The 22,563-nt window shown below is 44.6% G+C and overlaps 1 protein-coding gene across 1 annotated transcript in view; it reads right to left on the bottom strand.

Moving 5' to 3' along the window:
• LOC142466415 (thyrotropin-releasing hormone receptor-like) overlaps positions 1-21,740 on the bottom strand; it is a 49,875-nt gene extending 28,135 nt beyond the window's left edge. Inside the window, exons 1-2 of the mRNA XM_075571302.1 lie at positions 21,558-21,740; positions 20,141-21,039 (exon numbers count right to left, since the gene is read on the bottom strand). Of these exons, the coding sequence (XP_075427417.1) occupies positions 20,141-20,944 (804 nt within the window). The 5' untranslated portion in view covers positions 20,945-21,039; positions 21,558-21,740. The remainder of the gene's footprint in view (positions 1-20,140; positions 21,040-21,557) is intronic.
• Positions 21,741-22,563: the final 823 nt, after the last annotated feature.

Below are 22,563 nucleotides of genomic sequence, written 5' to 3'. Positions count from 1 at the left end.
TTCAGCACTAATTCGGGACTTTCAGTTTCGTGACTTTTCGATTCACAATGAATGACAAACTTCTCAGTATTCAATCAGATAATGGCTCGGTGCCCTACTGGTGCCAAATGTTAACAAGCAGCTTCAGCTTTTTACTCTGCATTGGGCTCAATATGACTCATATTCATGAAAGAATATCAACCTGAAGAGTCCGTCTTGTAGGATGGGATGTGGACCGTTCACTTTTCCATGCCACCTTGGTTCTCAACTCCAGTCGTCAAGTTCCACCAACAGCTCAGGTTTTAAGGGTAATCCCTGCTTTAGAGCAGGAGATGACTGAGCCACTGATTGAGCCACCTGTGCTGAAGCCAGGATATCGTTAAACCCTGACCTGTTGGTGGGACTTGAGGACTGGAGCTGAGAACCACTGGTCTAGGTCCTGTTGGGTGCATCCAAGAATGAACGTATCACTCTACCTCAGAGCCACTTGAGCCACCTGTGTTGAAGCTGGGATATCCTCAAAACCTGGCCTGTTAAAGGGCATGGAATTACCATTTTAAGAAATTGCCAGTTGTTGGTGATTTCTGAAAACGTGTCAACGTTCGGAATAGGTTTAGCAGCGGAGATGTGCAGCGTTTATGCACAAGTTTGTCAGACTCGTGATGCTCACAGGAATGTCACAAACCAGATTGCAGAACATGCATTCATCTCTAGTTAGCCATAACACTCAAAGGCCAAATATAAACAGGTAATAGCAACTTCAAACCTTGTCAGCATAGTTGCGTTCGCTTCTCATTGTCACAGCGTCGCACACATATCAATCACTCCAACAGCTCGTGCGTGATTCCTTCATATTCATTCCCCTATGTTGCGTTAAGCTGAATATAACAGTGGCGGGATCGGGCAGAAACATCACAATTTTGTTAGCAGTTTATGAGCTAAAATAATTTTTTTACTTGTTTTTCAATTTAAGAAAGAGACAGCTGAAGGTACTTTCTCCAAGATTACGACAGTCATGTACTGCTCCCGGCTGTAGTGCGTTGAGATAAATGTAAGATTTTGGACCCTATTTACTGAGCAGTCTCCTACCAAGATCTAGGAGCAGAAGAAGTAAAGTAACAGCAGTGAACAACCAAGGGAAAGGTTGTATAGATCGTAGAGACCGCCACTTCAGTAACCAAGAGAAAGGTTGTACAGATCGTAGAGACCGCCACTCCAGTAACTAAGAGAAAGGTTGTATAGATCGTAGAAACCACCACTCCAGTAACAAAGGGAAAGGTTGTATAGATCGTAGAGACCGCCACTCCAGTAACCAAGGGAAAAGTTGTATAGATCATAGAGACCGCCAGTCCAGTAACCAGGGGAAAGGTTGTATAGATCGTAGAGACTGCCACTCCAGTAACAAACGGAAAGGTTGTACAGATCATAGAGACCGCCACTCCAGTAACAAAGGGAAAGGTTGTATAGATCGTAGAGACCGCCACTCCAGTAACCAAGAGAAAGGTTGTATAGATCGTAGAGACCGCCACTCCAGTAACCAAGGGAAAGGTTGTATAGATCATAGAGACCGCCACTCCAGTAACCAAGAGAAAGGTTGTATAGATCGTAGAGACCGCCACTCCAGTAACCAAGGGAAAAAACTCACCAGCAAGGAAAATGAAAACCAATTTATTGGTCAACATAAAAAACATGGACAACACAGAAAGACTCTCCTCCCACGCATTTCACGCCCCCTGTGGCGCTTTCTCAAGGAGCCAGCCAAGGGAATCAGGGTGAAAAGAGGGATCAAAATTAATTTATTTGTTGGACATAACCAAAAAGGTGGTACACAGACACTCATACACGTTTCACACCTTTGGGGGATTTTTCATGGCGTAAAGAGTAATCCCCAAAGTCCTTTTTTTTATAAATCTTGAATTTCGAGCGCAACATGTCATGACATCATGGCGTCGCATGCGCACACGCCCCACAATGTCAGCATTCAAGACTAGAAAGCAGATCCACAGCTCAGGGGAAGCCATGGTAACCTCATAACCATAACAAACCAGCAACATGCCGGAAAGCCAATCATGACAAAGGGACAAACAGGCAGCATAAAATAATCCCATTCGGGATGCAACAATTATCTTAAAACCACATAACATGTAATATTAATACAACATGTAAGAATAATCACAAGACTTGGTTTTAAAAATCAAGAGTTAAACCCACACATAAAGCACTTCCCTTTTGGTAATAGAAAAACCCACAGGAATTAATTGCACTAATCCATCATATTAGCAATTTAATCCATAAAGTGCCATTTGGTTAATAAATAAAATATACCTACTGTATAATAAACCAGCATCATCCACAGATATAATGATTGATTCAAGGTGAATGAGTCAGCAAGAGAGAAGAAATATGAATATGATAATAAGCTATTATTGGGTTGAGGGCGGAGAAAGGGAGGGGGGAAAGGAAAAAAGGCGGATGGGGGGAGAGAGGAAAGGGGGGAAAGAGAGGGGGAGGGGCAAAGGGAGGGGAACAGGGGAACCCATCGCACCAAAAAATATTAAAATACTGATACTGCTAATAATACTGAAGTACTCAATATTAACAAGAAATAATAATAAAAAAAGAAATAAGGGATCAGGAGAGAGGGCGGGATACGGAAATGAAAAGGGATAGGAGGGGCGAGGGGGAGGTGATATAATAATCTTTACTTTCAAAGTTTATATGTCATAACAATTAAATCAAATCTCATTCTGCAAATTATCCTTTAGTTTATGAAAGTAATAATCTTAACGAAACCTGGAATATCTCACCCTTTTTTCTGTATAGGCTCTAGAGTGCCAACCCTCTTAATTTGTTCCTTAATGTCTGGCTGCCGTTGTGTTTTTAAGAGCAGGGGATGGACTTTTCTTAATTTGATAAATCTATCCATGGATCCCACGTCTTAGCTGTATGCTTTAGGAAAGCAGTGAGTTTCTCCTTCGTCAGAATTTCCCCCGATTCTCTGCATCACTAATGGTTGGGATGGGGTTCAGTGACTCTTCCGTGCTGCTGAGATTGCACATCGAGCTGCTGTTAGCATGTGCGATATAAATCTTCCAATATGCTGGTCTATAGTCTCTATAGCCTTAGCTAATAGCTAATAGGTATATTAGTAGGTCTTGAGGTATTGTGATGTTCTCTGTATCTTGTAGTTTTTGAATCGTTAGCCAGTATTCTTGTATTGTTGGGCCCAGCCACCAAATATCGGTCATATCTCCAATTTTTTTAATATAAAATAATATATTTTTTCGATGTCACCTTGTTTCCGTTCTTCTTGTGACGTTGGAATATGACTTTAGCCCCAGTTACATCACTTCATGTCAGGACTCTCTTTAATATGAGGCCACACAAGACTCTCCAAAGGCGGCTCCCAAAGAGGGTCTCCCCTCCATGCTCCCCCTTCCCTGCTCCTGCCAACAAAACCAGCGTAGGCAAGGTTAATTTCATCAAGAAAGAACTGACGCAGCTTGAAAAACCTGGAATTCGTTACCTTCTCCCTTACCTTCTCCCCCCCCCCCCCCTGTTTGCTGATGCTAGAGATGCCTGTTACAATTCCCTCCAAAATATAATATCTCTAACTGTCCATGAAATGTCTTTAAACTGAATATATAACCTCTGTTCACTTAATGTAACCATGTATCTGTATCTGTCATCATATCACTGTATTACTTCCGGGTAACACATTGTATAAATACAAAATGGAAAAATCAGGCACCAGATTTAGCTTGTAAGCTCTTTTGGACGGGGGCTTATTGTGCCTGCTAAATGCTCAGTATAATGCTGCTTACAGGTGTAATGTAGCAGGACTCGCTGTGCCCGGCTCTGCGGCCGAAGAAAGAGAAGTCTGTGGGAGGCCGGTGCTTCCGATGGGACCACTCGCAGGTGTAATCCTCCGGTGCTTCTGATGGGACCACTCGCAGGGGTAATCCTCCGGTGCTTCTGATGGGACCACTCGCAGGGGTAATCCTCCGGTGCTTCTGATGGGACCACTCGCAGGGGTAATCCTCCGGTGCTTCTGATGGGACCACTCGCAGGGGTAATCCTCCGGCGCTTCCGATGGGACCACTCGCAGGTGTAATCCTCCGGTGCTTCTGATGGGACCACTCGCAGGGGTAATCCTCCGGTGCTTCTGATGGGACCACTCGCAGGGGTAATCCTCCGGTGCTTCTGATGGGACCACTCGCAGGGGTAATCCTCCGGGGCTTCCGATGGGACCACTCGCAGGGGTAATCCTCCGGTGCTTCCGATGGGACCACTCGCAGGGGTAATCCTCCGGCGCTTCCGATGGGACCACTCGCAGGGGTAATCCTCCGGTGCTTCCGATGGGACCACTCGCAGGGGTAATCCTCCGGCGCTTCTGATGGGACCACTCGCAGGGGTAATCCTCCGATGCTTCCGATGGGACCACTCGTGGGGTAATCCTCCGGGGCTTCCGATGGGACCAGTCGCAGGGGTAATCCTCCGGGCTTCCGATGGGGCCACTCGCAGGGTTAATCCTCCGGTGCTTCCGATGGGACCACTCGTGGGGTAATCCTACGGTGCTTCCGATGGGACCACTCGCAGGGGTAATCCTCCGGTGCTTCTGATGGGACCACTCGCAGAGGTAATCCTCCGGGGCTTCTGATGGGACCACTCGCAGGGGTAATCCTCCGGGGCTTCCGATGGGACCACTCGCAGGGGTAATCCTCCGGTGCTTCCGATGGGACCACTCGCAGGGGTAATCCTCCGGTGCTTCTGATGGGACCACTCGCAGGGGTAATCCTCCGGGGCTTGCGATGGGACCACTCGCAGGGGTAATCCTCCGGTGCTTCCGATGGGACCACTCGCAGGGGTAATCCTCCGGCGCTTCCGATGGGACCACTCGCAGGGGTAATCCTCCGGTGCTTCCGATGGGACCACTCGCAGGGGTAACCCTCCGGGGCTTCCGATGGGACCACTCGCAGGGTTAATCCTCTGGTGCTTCCGATGGGACCACTCGTGGGGTAATCCTCCGGGGCTTCCGATGGGACCAGTCGCAGGGGTAATCCTCCGGGGCTTCCGATGGGGCCACTCGCAGGGTTAATCCTCCGGTGCTTCCGATGGGACCACTCATGGGGTAATCCTACGGTGCTTCCGATGGGACCACTCGCAGGGGTAATCCTCCGGTGCTTCTGATGGGACCACTCGCAGAGGTAATCCTCCGGTGCTTCTGATGGGACCACTCGCAGGGGTGATCCTCCGGGGCTTCCGATGGGACCACTCGCAGGGGTAATCCTCCGGTGCTTCCAATGGGACCACTCGCAGGGGTAATCCTCCGGTGCTTCTGATGGGACCACTCGCAGGGGTAATCCTCCGGTGCTTCCCATGGGACCACTCGCAGGGGTAATCCTCCGGTGCTTCCCATGGGACCACTCGCAGGGTTTATCCTCCGGTGCTTCCGATGGGACCACTCGCAGGGGTAATCCTCCGGCGCTTCCGATGGGACCACTCGCAGGGTTAATCCTCTGGTGCTTCCGATGGGACCACTCGCAGGGGTAATCCTCCGGGGCTTCCGATGGGACCACTCGCAGGGGTAATCCTCCGGTGCTTCCGATGGGACCACTCGCAGGGGTAATCCTCCGGCGCTTCTGATGGGACCACTCGCAGGGGTAATCCTCCAGCACTTCCGATGGGACCACTCGGAGGGGTAATCCTCCAGCGCTTCCGATGGGACCACTCACAGAGGTAATCCACCGGGGCTTCCGATGGGACCACTCGCAGGGGTAATCCTCCAGCGCTTCCGATGGGACCACTCGCAGGTGTAATCCTCCAGCGCTTCCGATGGGACCACTCGCAGAGGTAATCCTCCGGGGCTTCCGATGGGACCACTCGCAGGAGTAATCCTCCAGCGCTTCCGATGGGACCACTCGCAGAGGTAATCCTCCAGGGCTTCCGATGGGACCACTCGCAGGGGTAATCCTCCGGTGCTTCCGATGGGACCACTCGCAGGGGTAATCCTCCAGCGCTTCCGATGGGACCACTCGCAGGGGTAATCCTCCGGGGCTTCCGATGGGACCACTCACAGAGGTAATCCTCCGGTGCTTCTGATGGGACCACTCGCAGGGGTAACCCTCCGGTGCTTCCGATGGGACCACTCGCAGGGGTAATCCTCCGGGGCTTCCGATGGGACCACTCGCAGGGGTAATCCTCCGGTGCTTCCGATGGGACCACTCGCAGGGGTAATCCTCCGGGGCTTCCGATGGGACCACTCGCAGGGGTAATCCTCCGGTGCTTCCGATGGGACCACTCGCAGGGGTAATCCTCCGGTGCTTCTGATGGGACCACTCGCAGGGGTAACCCTCCGGTGCTTCCGATGGGACCACTCGCAGGGGTAATCCTCCGGGGCTTCCGATGGGACCACTCGCAGGAGTAATCCTCCGGTGCTTCCGATGGGACCACTCGCAGGGGTAATCCTCCGGGGCTTCCGATGGGACCACTCGCAGGGGTAATCCTCCGGGGCTTCCGATGGGACCACACGCAGGGGTAATCCTCCGGTGCTTCCGATGGGACCACTCGCAGGGGTAATCCTCCGGCGCTTCCGATGGGACCACTCGCATGGGTAATCCTCCGGTGCTTCCGATGGGACCACTCGCATGGGTAATCCTCCGGCGCTTCCGATGGGACCACTCGCAGGGGTAATCCTCCAGCGCTTCCGATGGGACCACTCGCAGGGGTAATCCTCCAGCGCTTCCGATGGGACCACTCGCAGGGGTAATCCTCCGGCGCTTCCGATGGGACCACTCGCAGGGGTAATCCTCCAGCGCTTCCGATGGGACCACTCGCAGGGGTAATCCTCCGGGGCTTCCGATGGGACCACTCACAGAGGTAATCCTCCGGTGCTTCCGATGGGACCACTCGCAGGGGTAATCCTCCGGCGCTTCCGATGGGACCACTCGCAGGGGTAATCCTCCGGCGCTTCCGATGGGACCACTCGCAGGGTTAATCCTCCGGTGCTTCCGATGGGACCACTCGCAGGGGTAATCTTCCAGCACTTCCGATGGGACCACTCGCAGGGGTAATCCTCCGGGGCTTTCGATGGGACCACTCGCAGGAGTAATCCTCCAGCGCTTCCGATGGGACCACTCGCAGGTGTAATCCTCCAGCGCTTCCGATGGGACCACTCGCAGGGGTAATCCTCCGGTGCTTCCGATGGGACCACTCGCAGGGGTAATCCTCCGGGGCTTTCGATGGGACCACTCGCAGGGTAATCCTCCGGGGCTTCCGATGGGACCACTCGCAGGAGTAATCCTCCAGCGCTTCCGATGGGACCACTCGCTGAGGTAATCCTCCAGCGCTTCCGATGGGACCACTCGCAGAGGTAATCCTCCGGTGCTTCCGATGGGACCACTCGCAGGGGTAATCCTCCGGGGCTTTCGATGGGACCACTCGCAGGAGTAATCCTCCAGCGCTTCCGATGGGACCACTCGCAGGGGTAATCCTCCGGTGCTTCCGATGGGACCACTCGCAGGGGTAATCCTCCGGTGCTTCTGATGGGACCACTCGCAGGGGTAATCCTCTGGTGCTTCCGATGGGACCACTCGCAGGGGTAATCCTCCAGCGCTTCCGATGGGACCACTCGCAGGGGTAATCCTCCGGTGCTTCCGATGGGACCACTCGCAGGGGTAATCCTCCGGTGCTTCTGATGGGACCACTCGCAGGGGTAATCCTCTGGTGCTTCCGATGGGACCACTCGCAGGGGTAATCCTCCGGGGCTTCCGATGGGACCACTTGCAGGGGTAATCCTCCGGGGCTTCCGATGGGACCACTTGCAGGGGTAATCCTCCGGTGCTTCTGATGGGACCACTCGCAGGGGTAATCCTCTGGTGCTTCCGATGGGACCACTCGCAGGGGTAATCCTCCGGGGCTTCCGATGGGACCAGTCGCAGGGGTAACCCTCCGGGGCTTCCGATGGGACCACTCGCAGGGGTAACCCACTGGGGCTTCCGATGGGACCTCTCGCAGGGGTAATCCTCCGGGGCTTCCGATGGGACCACTCACAGAGGTAATCCTCCGGGGCTTCCGATGGGACCAGTCGCAGGGGTAATCCTCCGGGGCTTCCGATGGGACCACTCGCAGGGGTAACCCACTGGGGCTTCCGATGGGACCTCTCGCAGGGGTAATCCTCCAGTGCTTCCGATGGGACCACTCGCAGGGGTAACCCTCCGGGGCTTCCGATGGGACCTCTCGCAGGGGTAGTCCTCCGGTGCTTTTGATGGGACCACTCGCAGGGGTAATCCTCCAGGGCTTCCGCTGGGACCACTCGCAGGGGTAATCCTCCGGTGTGCACCTGAAGTCCCCCAGGGGCCCCTTCACGTGTCAATCCGTATCTAAAGAGCCCTTTCCGATCGGATCGGGATGTCCTGCCATTCTGTAAGCCAGGGGTTCTCAACCCTTCCCACCCCCCAAACGCGTCAGGTTTTGAGGATATGCCAGCTTCAGCACAGGTGGCTCAACCAGAGGCTCAGCCAAAGACTGAGCCTCTGATTTAGCCACCTGTGCTGAAGCAGCGACTGATAGAGCTACGTGTGTCGAAGCAGAGAAGCTACGTGTTCCGATTGCAAGCTCTTAGGGACACTTTATGCCTGCTAAATTATACATACAGTGCTGCGTTTACTGTCAGCGATATATAAGAAAAAAACATTCTAATGAATGATATCCTCTTTATCATGTGTTTCCTGGGCCATGAGGGTGTTTTCAAATGCAAGTTTTTTTTGATGTTCTCTGCCTTGTCCCCCCAAATACAAAATATGTAGGAATGGCATCATAAACCCCCATGTTACAGATTTTCTGTCTGTACAGTATGTCCTAGTCAACTTATTGGGATATAATTAGTGATACATCTGTTGGTGTGTTTGTACCATCTGTGTTTAGCATCGAGCTAAATCCTAACCTCCTAGAAATACGGCGACTGGGTAACACTAAGAAGCCATCGGTATAAATATGTAATAATGCGAGGCTCTCTGCGGGAAACTTCAGAGATTCCCTGCTCACACGTGTAAATCCCTTTGAACTGTTTCATTAATCGTACGATCTACTTCTTATTCTGAAGAGGAGAATATAGACATAAAGCGGCTATCTTCAAAACAGTAAATAGTTAAAATCATTGCTGGCTTTTACCCAACACAATTTATTCATGAAATTCCTGCTATTTCTCAGATCAAATTATGTTGCCTTTGACAGCAGCTTCTTAGCTCTGTGTGATAAAAGAAGAAAGTTAAGTTGGCACTTCAAAAATATTCCAATTGTATCAATAGTTGGATACAATAGAAATACAAAAAAATACATATATGATCTTAAAGGGGCATTGCCTCCTACATACAGTAGGAGCAAAGTGTACTAATGGCAGTGACATGGTTAAGGGGTCAGTCTCTCCTAGGAGCAAAGTGTACTAATGGCAGTGACATGGTTAAGGGGTCAGTCTCTCCTAGGAGCAAAGTGTACTAATGGCAGTGACATGGTTAAGGGGTCAGTCCCTCCTAGGGGCAAAGTGTACTAATGGCAGTGACATGTTTAAGGGGTCAGTCCCTCCTAGGGGCAAAGTGAACTAATGGCAGTGACATGGTTAAGGGGTCAGGTCTCTCCTAGGGCCAAAGTGTACTAATGGCAGTGACATGGTTAAGGGGTCAGGTCTCTCCTAGGGCCAAAGTGTACTAATGGTAGTGACATGGTTAAGGGGTCACGTCTCTCCTAGAGCCAAAGTGTACTAATGGCAGTGACATGGTTAAGGGGTCAGGTCTCTCCTAGGGCTAAAGTGTACTAATGGCAGTGACATGGTTAAGGGGTCAGGTCTCTCCTAGGGCCAAAGTGTACTAATGGTAGTGACATGGTTAAGGGGTCACGTCTTTCCTAGAGCCAAAGTGTACTAATGGCAGTGACATGGTTAAGGGGTCAGGTCTTTCCTAGGGCCAAAGTGTACTAATGGCAGTGACAGGATTAAAGGGTCAATCCCTCCTAGGGGCTAAGTGTTCTAATGGCATTGACACATTTAAGGGGTCAGTCCATCCTAGGGTGAAAGTGTACTAATGGCCGTGACATGTTTAAGGGGTCACATCTGGGGGATTGCTTTTTTTACCTAAATCTGATCAAATCATAAGCACTTTAAAATATGTTTTTAAAAGGTAATTTGTAAACCTGGCGGCTGGAGACTCTGGGAGCGGTTTTATCTCCCGCCGCGGTTCCCTTTTGTTTGATGTCACTGTGTGATCAACAAGAGTTTGTTCTAATAGTGAGAAATGTATCATTTTTACACTTATTACTGTGTTCACTTCATTATATGGTATATAATGTAATAATGACTGTATAAACTTTGGGTGTATAATAATGTACTGTATATCCATACACACCCGAACAATATAAATTAATATTTAATTTATATGAATGCACAATTAAAAAAAAATGAATGAAGTACATTCTTCATTTATTTTAATTGTACAGTACATTAATAATGAAATATTCATTTATATTGTTCAGGTATGTGTGTATATACAGTACAGTATGATACACCCAAACGTTATACACTCATTATTACATTGTATACCATACAGTATTAGTTGACACAAATATATCAGTTTAATCACTAAAAAAACATTAATATAGTGTATGATGTGTTTCAGACATTTTTTTGATCCATAATATATATTGTTGTATGACACGTGTAACTTTTTGTAATGAAAGGGTTAAGTCCGATACGCATGACAGTACATTGCTTTTAGGCTATTTGTAGAAATACAAGTGAAAGAGAAGGAGTAATCCTGCGTCACAAACGTATAAGTGTATACTAGTTTTGAAGTGGATGAGGAGGTGCTGGCTGGAATCTATATTGTGAAAATATCAACAAAGAAAGCTGGGAGATCCCTCGTGCTGCGCTCCTACATATCCACCCCTAGGCTGTACTAGATATAGATAAAACCTAGTATTTTAATCAAACAAAATAAAATATAGGCACATACACATATCATCGCTACAACCGTTAAAGGAAATTAAAAGAGTGGGGGGTGGGTATATTCAGACCAGCGAGTTAGTGAAGGAACTCGGCTGTGGAAGGGGGCTGTTCTGGGAGATCGGGGTGAGAATGAATGGAAACTCTTCTCTGCTGATTATTTGTTCAGACAGACCTTTTTTGAGAATTTCCATCAGTCTTTTATGATACACAATAGTACGGGCTTTTTCTAGCAGTTGATAGCACACAACGTCACTTCGTAGTCTCACATTTTCTTGTACACATTTCTCTGTTTTTTTTTTTTACAACAATATGTCCCCCCTTCTCTGTTTTATTGTGATATCCTTCATCTTTTTAAGTTCTTTAAGGCCCTGTCTCTCCAGTGCTCATATTATGTACAGTTTGCCACCGTGATAGTTGATTTAATAGTTTAAAAACATCTACATTAGTGATCATTTCTATGCCTGGCGTGAAGCAACGTTTTGTTTTTAAATTAGTGAATGGACCTTGGTTTATTGGTGCTTTATTCTTCTCCTCTAGGAGGCTAACCAGGGAGTCCAAGTTTGTGAGGTCCTGATCATCTAAGTGCAGTGTGTCGCATTGTTTCGAACGTGACCGTTGAATCTTGGGGTTGTGCTTGTGGAAGTAGTAGCTTTCTAGCAAATACATTTGTGTCTTTTATACATTCAATTTGATCTAAATGCGTAGTGGGGGGGAAATGAAAGGTCCTTTTATAGAACGTTTTCATGATGTTGATTTAGTATGGTATCTGTTAGGTTTACTGTACGATGAAGGTATCCTGCTCTCTATTCATAGTTACACCTGTGCTCCTCTCTTGTTCCTGGGGTAGTAACTCAATTTGTTGCGATCTCTTAGGCCGCGCTTATAGTGCCGGTGACGGCGACAGCGGCGCGACGTCGCGTCAAAACAAATGTATTGGTTTGGTCGCGATCGCTGGAAGTCACTTCAATTTGATTTGTCCAGCGTCCGCAGCGTGACATCAGCGTCGCCGTCGCCAGTACTATAAGCGTGGCCTTAGGTTCCTTCTGTTTCCCCTTGCCCCTTCTTGTTCACCACGGCTTAGGTCTGGGAAAAGTGCGGGGTTGATGATCGCAAAAAAAATTGGTTCTAGATGGGGGTTGATGCACTGAGAACTGGGGATGTGTATGCACATAATGAAGCCCTCTATTTGTAGAAGTCTGGGATGTTCTGTTTTGTTTATGTTGGTAATGCTCTGGGTTGTTGGGATCAGACTCCTGTTCTCTAGATAACTCACTGTATGTAGCATGTCCAGTTTTTTTTATTATTGTGAAATGTATATACTGTAACCTGCCTTCTTTGTAGTCAGACTCTCACAGCCGCCACCAGTCTAAGTTCTTTCAAAACTAAAGCTGTCTCACATTTTAACGTGGTCTGTAACTGTTACATACGCCTATAACTTATTTCATCTTTAACTGTTCATGCAATCTCTTCATATTTAATATATAACCCTGTTTTCCTAATGTAATGCAATGTCTTTATATATAATGCATAACCCTGTTCAGTTAATGTAACCATGTATTTGTAACCATATATTATTTGTCATCATAACTGTGCCCAGAACATACGTGAAAACGAGAGGTAACTCTCAATGTATTACTTCCTGGTAACACATTTTCATAAATAAATCCCTTGAGCATTTTTTTCCATTTTCTACCTTTAGTATCACTTAGGAAATGGTCAATGTTCTCTTTTTGTTGTATTTCACATTCTGTGAACATTACACCTTGTTCCAGATTTCAGTCTCTGTTCGTTGTTAGTAAATTACTTGTTAGTTTCTTCTAGCTTCTTTTTTGTTCTTCAAATTTAATCCCCAGTAAAATAAATTTCTTAGAACATTCAGAAAGTGTATTTTCCCAGGTTTCAAGGAAAGTCTAATTTATAATGGTGTGTGAGGGTGGTAAATGAATCCTCACTCCCTGGGGTATTAAATCATGCTTGATGTAATTTTCCAGGCTGCTAATATCCCACCGTAGTCGAGATTACTGTCTGTATAGCATATCCAATCCTTGGAAAGAGATGTTGGTGTTACTGCTGGTTAAAGAAGGTACAGGCATACCCCGGTTTAAGGACGCTCACTTTAAGTACACTCGCGAATAAGTACATCTCGCTCAATAGGCAAACGGCAGCTCACGCATGCGCCAGTCAGCACATCCTGAACAGCAATACCGGCTCCCTACCTGTACCGAAACTGTGCGCAAGCGGGGAGACTATAGAGCCTGTTACAAATGCCTTATTTCCATCAGTTATGCACGTATATGACGATTGCAGCACAGTACCTGCATCGATAAGTGGGGAAAAGGTAGTGCTTCACTTTAAGTACATTTTCGCTTTACATACATGCTCCGGTCCCTTTGCGTACGCTAATGTGGGGTATGCCTGTATACAGTAGATTCCAGCCAGCACCTCCTCATCCGCTTCAAAACTAGTATACACTTACACGTTTGTGACGCAGGATTACTCCTTCTCTTTCACTTGAATTCCTTGACCGTAGAGTTCTTTCTCCCATCCTAGCTCACATCTGCACTATTTGTATCCATCGTGACAGCTTTTTTAGCCAATCAACCTGACTTTAGCCACTGGCAGCAAGAATCAGAACATACTGTATTTTCTCACTTAATCCAGAGAATATACTGTACTGACAAATACACGCTTACAAATACATGCTTACAAATACATGCTTACAAATACATGCTTACAAATGCCTGTGCCTCTGCTACTAGAACCCTGCCTCTCCCTTAGACCTTCTCCTAGCACATACAGATGAAGCCATAAATACGGTTCCCGGAGCTGCCGGAAGAAAAGCTCAATACAGCGGCCCCAGTGACAGCATAAAGCCGTAGCTGCTGAATGGGACAACCCGTGGATAATTTATTGCTGGGGTGGGAAGCCACGGGATCCGTACCACGCATTCCCGTGGCTCACTCTTTAAAAGACTCATTTATCAAAGTCCTCAAGGTGCAAAATTGATGCAATGTGGTTAAAAAATAGACATTACCAACCACATACAATGGGTGCTATATCAATAAATATATACATACACACATACACACATACACACATACACACATACACACATACACACATACACACGGTGCTATATCAATAAATATATACACACACACACACACACACACACACACACACACACACACACACACACACACACACACACACACACACACACACACACACACACACACACACACACACACACATACACACATACACACATACACATATACATACTGAACATACATACACACACACACACACACACAACAGGTGTGGCTGACCGCTATATTTAGCACAAATAAAAAAAACATTGTAAAAAATCAACATGGTAAATGCATTTATTGTTAATGAGCAGTGCAGATACATGCATGTCTGTGTTTACTATTACAGCGATTCACTGACATTAGAAATGCTGTCTGCTGGAAATTGGTATACATAAGCGTTAACAAGATCAACCGTTATGCGTGAATTGTATGTGACAGTATAAACACGGAAGCTATTAATCAGTCTTGTGTGTCCCCGTGAAGACGTCATGCTGGTTTATAACTTATCACCCTTGTTAAATGTCCAGTCGTGTCAATATGATCGGTTACAGAGAAGCAATTATGGACACTGGTGTCTCTGTTCAATGCAAATGACACCAGTCTTATCAGATTTAACCCTGGGCTTGCGAAAAGTTTACTTTTTAATACATGAGTAATAGACTAATAGAATAAAGCATAGACTTTATAAAAGGATGGTCTATTTTTAGAGCAGTCCAGACTGAGATGGGCGAATTTTGGGGCGGATTTGGATCAGCAGCGAATCGGACAGTTTCTTCGGTCCGCAGATCGATCTCAAACAGGACGATTCGCATTTTGCGGATTTATTATTATTTCCAATACGCTCTGCGGATTCTGCGTCCCGGGGACGGATTTGCAGAATCCAATCCGTGGATTCAGTGATCCGTTCTTAAGAATCCGCCAACGGATTGTATCCAATGGTGGATTTTGATCCGCGCAGATTAAAACCGACCAAATCCGTCTGTGGATTTTACACCGCGAAACGTATTTGGGGGGGAAATGTGAGAAAATCCGGAATCTTTTTTCGCAGGATTCCCCCATCTCTAGACATTTCTAACCATAACTGCAGTTAACCAACATAACTAATACTGTACATCTTGCCCAGATGGTGTCACTAACATTTAGATAACATATGATTGTGTGAGAGGGGAATAAAACTATAACATGTGACTGTGATGATCAGTATAGAGATGTATACTTTTCCGCATGCTTTAGCAAAATTTGCAATTGCCACCCTTTTTTGTTCAGTAAAAAAAATTTGGTTTGATCCAAAAGTTTGCAAGAGTCAATGGGCAGTGCATGTTCTGTCCGTACCCATTACTTTTGCTTTTGAAATTTGATCAAACTTTAAAGGAAATGTCGCAGGGCTGATATTTTGCCATGTAAAAAAAGTGACTTTTTAACAATTTGTCACTGTTTCTTTCAAACGTTTAAGAAACTTCGATTGAAACGGCACCAGAGTGAACCCTGGTGCGTTTGCACATCTCTAATGCTTAGAATAACTTGTTGCCTTTTCATACCATGGGAAGCAGAATTCCTCTGGTATTTAAATCTATTCCTTGGTATTAGAAAGACCTTGAAAAGTGTCATGCAAATCTTCCTTTACACTGACATGAGTTTAGACCAGGGCTGGCCAACTCCAGTCCTCAATGGCCACCAACAGGCCAGGTATTGGGGATATTCTTGCTTCAACCATGACTGAGTCACTGATTGAGCCACCTGTGCTGAAGCAGGGATATCCTTAAAACCTGACCTGTTGGTGTCTCTTGAGGACTGGAGTTGGCCACTCCTGGTTTAGATCTGACACGTAGAAATGAAAAATAGGAACAGTGAAATAAAGTTGTAAATTACAGCTCCAGGATGGAACTCGCAGCCCAAAAAGATTTAAAGTAACACTTAGGACCAAAAATAAATGAATGTAAGTGATAAGTTCAATGGGTTAAATCTACATGACCGGTGCCTAACGTATACTTATTTGATTTGTTTAACCGTGCTCAATGATAACCAGACACTTTAACAGAGTATTCATGGCAGTGCTTGGCCACAATGGGTGGTAGGAGTGAGTGTGAGTGTGGGACAGTAGCCATGAGTGCAGGCTATTGGGATGCTTGATTTCTGAGGTGAGTTTTTAGGTTAGTCAGTATTAAATAATATAGGTTAACACCATTAGCAGGGGAAGAGGGGGCAGGGAGATGTGGGTAAGAGCAAGTGGGTATATGGGTGGGTCCAGGATTAGGATAGATATCCCCAACAGCAGGAAGGAGTAGATAGAGGGTGTGAATAGAGGATTTTTGGGGGTGCTTTTTATTGAGGGGTAAATGAGTTGTTGGGAAAGAGGTGTATAAATAATGGTGCAGTGTATGGGCACAGATGTAGGTGGAGGGGAGGAGAGATGAAGAAATGTGGATAGGAGGGGAGTGGGGAACTTGGAAAGAACAGAAAAGTTTACAAAGGTGTGAGTGAACAGTAAGCAGAAAAAGCGAAAGGGAGGGCATAGTGAGATGCAGGAGGAGAGACTTCCCAGGTACTGGAGGTTAGAAAGAGTACCTCAGTAATTACCATTCTTCTACTGTACTGGAAAAGAACAAGAACATTTAAAGAATCCAAATTGCAGTCACAAAATGTGTAGAATGTTTTTTGAGCTACCTTTGCGTTTTGCCAAGTTATGTAGGTACATAGGTACATAGTTACACAATTACAAACTTACAAAGGTACATAGTTACACAATTACATAGTTACACAGGTAAATAGTTACATAGTTACATAGTTGATGAGGTTGAAAAAAGACATACGCCCACCATGTACAACCAAGTAGATTTTACGCTTTCACAAGCTTTCAGTGGAATATTCCCAGCCAGTGAGCTAAATACAAGGTATTGCCCAGATTTATAGTTTCCACATTAAAGGAATTTAGAGATTTTAGAGATTTTCACACATTTTTTTTTTCAGCTGAAAAGGGGCAAATTTTACCTGGTTCCCAATCTTGGGCAAAAGTTCATCTGTAGAAATGACTAATAAAACAGAGAATTAAAAAAAACCCACTGTATACAGTATCCTGTGATAACGCAGAATAGCAGAGTTTCCACAGGATTTAATGGTAGTGTTAGTGCAGAGGATGGCATAAATATATACAGGAGGGGACTATGAAACTAGGTACATGCCCATTTAATGACATATTCTATGACACACCAATAGGACTTTGGGTTATTCTGTTTCTGGGGTCTTTGGAGATGAACGCAATCACATCAATATTTAATAATAGCATGTTCTTGTACAGCGCTGCTAGTTTTACGTAGCGCTTTACAGAGACATTTTGCAGGCACAGTCCCTGCCACGTGGAGCTTACAATCTATGTTTTTGGTGCCTGAGGCACAGGGAGATAAAGTGACTTGCCCAAGGTCACAAGGAGCCGACACTGGGGATTGAACCAGGATTCCCCTACTTCACACTCTCAGTGCCAGTCAGTGTCTTTACTCACTGAGCCGCTCCTTCTCCCAGGCTCCCCTGCTTCACACTCAATCAGTGTCTTTACTCACTGAGCCGCTCCTTCTCCTTCTATTTAAAGCAACCGTCCAAGCTGCCGTTTAATTTTTTTCTTTTTTCCCTTTAATATGTGCATTAATACACTCCTCACAATGATAAGTAATTAGCTAAGTTGCCAATCGATCCGTTCTCCTGTGACCGATCAGCAAAGATTTAGCGCGGGGGCTCACTAAATGGCTGTCAGTGCAGCAGAAGAGTAACAAAGATGCAAAGTTCCGTGGGGAAGATCATGTGACCAGGCAGTCACTAGATACAATTGGTGCACTGCTAGAGAGAGGGCAGGGCTCAAAAAGGGGTGTGCCCGAGCCTGTTTCAGAAGAGGAAGGGGGTGTGACTTTGTAAATGTTTGCTATAGAAAAAAATGCTTGTTACATTATAATACATTAAAAATTGAATTCAGAGTTTAAAAAAATGCTACAAGTATTTTCTCATAGTACAGAATTGATTTATTAAAAAAAAAACATATGTAGGATATTGCTGGGCCTGCAGCTTTAACAAAAGGTGGCACTGTTCCTTTGCCTAGCCCTAAAATGTACAAATGTATAAGTTCATTTTATGGCAGAGGGATGTTGTGATTCAATGGTCACCCTTCTGGTTTTTGCTTCTGCTGGAACAGCACAAACCTGCCCTGTTCATTCCTGCTTCCATGTAAATCAACTTGTATAAAAGATAGAAGGGTGAGGGTAAATGTGTAGAATTAGAATGCAGGGAGGTGTTATATTATTATTAAAATTAATAATAATAGCAATAATAATAAATACAATGTATATATGCTGTTATCAAATTATAATAAACCTCTGTACCATTGATAAATAACATATAATAAATAAATATAAATAAATATAATGAAAAATCCATCAAGGCTGAAAACTTCCATCCATCTATAGATAATTTTACTTAAACAAAACACAAACTATGAACACAGTATTGTGGCTTTTATACAAGTATTACTGCTGACCTGCAAGGCACAAAGTAATACCTCATAAAAATATCTGCACACATAAAGAAAACCTTTTTGACAATAGAGACTCTTGTGCTGATTAATTAAATGGGGGTTAAATAATAGGAAAGAGAGAATCAGTCAAAATGGACATTGAAAGCCACAGCCAACATTAGAAAATGGAAGGCTTATTTACTGTAAAAGAACTTGGGGCCCTTGAGATGTACAGTAGCAGACTTCATTGTTCACTTTTGGTGGGATATGATGTGACATTGATATTCTGCGTTAACACTGCCATGTAATCCTATACAAACGCTGTTGCATTATGTGTTATAATGGGATAAGTTGTGTTTTCTAGGGGAACAATGAAGCCTGCTACGTTGGGTAATACTCTGCTTCATTCTGATAAGCAGCATATGTGCGTTTCAGTTGGTCATTTCTTTCTTTAAACAAACATTAAACCTGTAAAACAGGGGCGGCCAACTCCAGTCCTCAAGGGCCACCAACAGGTCAGGTTTTCAGGATATCCCTGACTGAGTCATTGATTGAGCCGCCTGTGCTGAAGCAGGGATATCCTGAAAACCTGACCTACTGGTTGGTGGCCCTTGAGGACTGGAGTTTGCCAATGACTCAGCCATTGGTTGAGCCACCTGTGCTGGAGCAGGGATATCGTGAAAACCTGACCTGTTGGTGGCCCTTGAGGACTAGAGTTGGTCACCCTTGCTTTATAAACACAGTACAAAATATCTGACTGCTTATTAAGTTAGGACATAGTTAGAAAATTCCATCCATTATCTGCCTAAGGAAAATGTTGAGAGTTTTTACTGTATATAATTTCACACATTCCACATTGAGAAAAATGCTGGTTCAAAAATACTGCAACTATTCAGAACTGTACAGTACATCTTCTTAACATATAACTGCAGAATAAAGACTGCTTACTTTTAATATTAGGATTAGGTCATACTCATCAATTTTTTGTGCCCTAAATCTAGCATGGGCACAACGTTACTGAATAAATCATCACAAAACTAAAATGAAGAAGCTTGCAGCATTCCTCCAATATTGTTGTGTCAACCTCTTCTTGGCTAAGTCACCATTTGAGGCACAATATGCAGAAGTACACTTTAAGAACTACTAAACAAAGCAGCACTATTCTTACTTTATATGAAATGACTGCCAATATTATTTAAGTTATTAAAACAGCCAGCTTCAGCCATGCGGTTGTACATTTCTTCAAATGAAAATGTGTACATTTTGTTCATATCTAATAGCATAATAATGAACAACTTAATTGTATCCAATGAATGCAATGTTTAAATAGATTTATTATGCAGGAACGGTGTTGGGGGTTGATGTTATATAGAGTATGTTTATAGTTCATTATGTATGCGAATATAGAGAAAATATATGTAATTAGCTATTCTTTAAAAGAAAAGGATTGGATAAAAATAATGGAAGGTGCATAGGATACTGTATAAATCATGGATACCCTAATCAATTTCTAGTGCACCCTTGAATACATATAGTGGTTAGATATGTATTATTAATAATAACCTTAATACTTACTTGTTTTCTTGAACTCATTGTGCTCTTGTTGCCCTTACAAGATAGCTTTATAGAATTATAGGGCTTTCCTTGATGTCTAGAGCTCATTCGGCTAAGATCCTGGGGATTCGAAGGTAATGGATTCATAAACAATATCCTTGCGATCAATCCATAGAGAACCGTTGCCAGTACCAAAGGTATCACAAAGAAGATGGTGAAGTCCAAAAAGTAGATGGGAGTATATAAGTTTCTGGAAACTCTGTAACCACAGTTAACTTGTACACCATCGGCAAACTGGACTTCTGTGGTGTCCACCAGAAAGAACCACATTACACAGTACATTGAAGTGAACATCCAAACAAAAGCAATGATTTTTTTGGCTCTGGATACTGTGCAGATAAACTGTGCTTTAATTGGGTGACAGATAGCTATGTACCTTTCAATAGTAAATGCTGTGATTGAGCAAGCTGAAATGTTGATGCCAAGATACTGAAGGTAGGTGATGCAGAGACAACCAACATAGCCATACACCCAAGATGCAACCACGTCGGAGATATTGGGGAGTCCAGCAGCAAGTAGGACAATCAGGTCAGCAATGGCTAAGCTAACTAGGTAACAGTTGGTTGGGGTCATCATGTGTTTGGTCCTTAAGACCACTAACACTACCATTATGTTCCCAGCAATACCTACTCCACATATCAAGAGGACAAGGAAGATGGTAACTACTTGTACCTCTAGGGCATTCTGGGTCATATTACCTATTGTTTGATTAAACCCAGTTTCATTAATCAAAGGCATCCCTAAAGACACTGTGTAATTTTCCATGCTTGTCCTACAATCTATCTTTTCCAGAGGTCCCTGTGTGAAGTGGCTATTAGATAAAACTGTAAAGTTTGACACCTTCTTCAAATTGCTGTGCCCTGTAGTGAAACAAACAAAAAAAATATTATATAAAAAAATTGCCATCGATCTTTTTCTCTACAAATCTACTCCTGCTTTCATAATTATGTCACTGAAAACATGTTGCATATACAGTTGCTCTGCAGTACAAAAGTCAACTTTGAATACCTTTTAGCTAATAAATATACTCATGCAAGTATACTCTTACACGGAGAATATATTAACCACAAAACCTGGTTAAAAAACAAAACACTCAACAACATAATGTAATGTGTGTTTATCTTTATAATCTGTTTGTAGGAATTTTATCTAATTGAGCAGCTGCCACTAATCTATCCTAACCTCCATGCTCCACAGGACCACCCTCCTAAATTCTGATTTATTTAAAACGATATAGTAAGCCCAACAGCAGTCAGTGTCAAAACTAAATAAGATACTATTATTTGAAAACCCGTGATAAACATCGACACTGCTGCAAAATAGCATTAGCATCCGTAGTTTAAAATAAGAAAATAAATATAAAAGCTAAAGTTGTTACCATCTCCTTGTTGCAGCAGGCAGGGGTGACAGGTAGGTCCTGTAATAAATAGTTACTTCTCTCTTGCTCTGTGATGTGCTGTATAGAGCTGCTGCTTCTGCTCCTGCTTTATAGTGAGTGTAAGAGGAATTGCAGTTCAGCGGCATCTGCAGTTCAGCACCACAGACAGCACCCAAGGCGCAGCTGCATAGCTGCTAGTGTCCTACCTCTTCTACAGTAACTGGATGGTAACAATGATAATTAAAATAGTTCCGCACATAACATCGCAAACACATCTTTGGATTTAAGTTAACCAATCAATTACACTAGAGACTTCACAGTGAATTGCAAATATCCAACAGCTTTCCCCTGCTATGTACAGAGTGTATGGCTCCATTGGCTTGACAGCAATTACTGAGTTTAAGTTGTGAAATATGTCCTTAACTTGAACTGTAAGCATTTAATAATTAAATAGGCAGAAGATAGAGAAAACCGAGAGAACAAGCACGGGTGTTGTTTGTGACAAGATATTCACCTACTTTATGCAATATTAATATTGTGCGTTCGTTTTGGTTTTCCATACTGACATAAATCGAATGGTTCATTATTACTGCAAAGGTAACAACAAACGGTACAGACGATGATTATACATGAATGTCCCAGTAACTCTATAGGGGAGTGTGTTTTTAATGTAGATATAGATGGATACACAATCTGTCATTAATTGAAAGATCATTAGAATATGTAGTCACACAGCAAGACAATGCTTCCCTATAGGTCAGGTGGTTCTCAAATCCAGTCCTCAAAACCCCCCAACAGGTCAGGTTTGCAGGATATCCCTGCTTCAGAACAGGTGGCTCAATCAGTGGCTCAGTCTTTGACTGATTGATCCACATATGCTGAAGCAGGGATATCCTGCAAACTTGACCTGTTGGGGAGTCTTGAAGACTGGAGTTGAGCACCCCTGCTATATGTGATAAAAATATACACCCAATTCGATGTTTTATTCTCAATTTCATGTGGTTTT

Source organism: Ascaphus truei, chromosome 15 (genome assembly GCF_040206685.1).
Source record: "Ascaphus truei isolate aAscTru1 chromosome 15, aAscTru1.hap1, whole genome shotgun sequence".
NCBI lineage: Eukaryota > Metazoa > Chordata > Amphibia > Anura > Ascaphidae > Ascaphus > Ascaphus truei.
This window is presented reverse-complemented; position numbering and strand designations above follow the sequence as displayed.